The sequence below is a fragment of the Bison bison genome, unplaced genomic scaffold, assembly GCF_000754665.1.
Source record: "Bison bison bison isolate TAMUID 2011002044 unplaced genomic scaffold, Bison_UMD1.0 scf7180017864266, whole genome shotgun sequence".
Lineage (NCBI taxonomy): Eukaryota > Metazoa > Chordata > Mammalia > Artiodactyla > Bovidae > Bison > Bison bison.
The window spans coordinates 1,967,172-1,967,840 of record NW_011494838.1 but is presented as its reverse complement, the minus strand read 5'-3'; the positions used below and the strand labels follow the sequence as shown (position 1 = coordinate 1,967,840).

At 65.6% G+C, this 669-nt stretch overlaps 1 protein-coding gene across 1 annotated transcript in view; it reads left to right on the top strand.

The window, feature by feature from the left end:
* The window catches only part of TSSC1 (tumor suppressing subtransferable candidate 1), a 63,217-nt gene that overhangs the window by 2,138 nt on the left and 60,410 nt on the right, over positions 1-669 (top strand). The window contains exons 2-3 of the mRNA XM_010848442.1: positions 212-333; positions 405-522. Of these exons, the coding sequence (XP_010846744.1) occupies positions 212-333; positions 405-522 (240 nt within the window). The remainder of the gene's footprint in view (positions 1-211; positions 334-404; positions 523-669) is intronic.

Here is a 669-nt window from a genome sequence, read left to right as displayed (position 1 = left end):
TGCCAAGCCTCTCCAGTCTGTTCTTCTCCCTCTCGTTTGAGAAGGTGATTGCTCTCCAGTTTTGTGAGTGTCCCTGTGTCTGATCGTGGGTTCTGGACCTGCCGTGGCCCGTCAGCTTGGCGTCTGCACCTCCTGAAGCCTTTTCCCTTGTCTCCCTCCCGTCCTCCTTGCGGAGCTCCAGTGCTGAGCCCTCCCGCTGTGGGCTCTGCAGGCGGAGGCAGCCCGGCCTGGCCCAGGCCAAGCACTCGCAGCTCCGGGTTTTGCAGCGCTCGTTTCCCCCAGGGCAGCCCCCCGCTCTGCCCCACGGAGCTCTGACCACCTCCTGGGATGCTAGTAGGTCCCCACCCTGCTCTAGTTGGCGCCCTGGTGTGTGGGGGACCCCTTTCTGGCTGCCCCCTCCGGAGGTTCCCGGCACGGCCCCCTCTTTGCTTGGGGCGTGGCCGCCAGCGTCTTCCTCAGCATCTTCTCTCAGCGCCGACCTTCCCCACCTCGGAGGCGGTGTTCCCCGGGCGCTTTAGGATTGTAGACGTCTCCACGTTTCACTGGAGACGGTGGGTTTCTGCTCTTCACGCCCCTTCCTGCCCTTACAGGGCTTCCGAAAGTCTGAGGAGGGAGGGGCGAAGCCCTTAGCCCCGGAGGACGTGGGCAGGCGGGCAGCCCCGCCCCCCG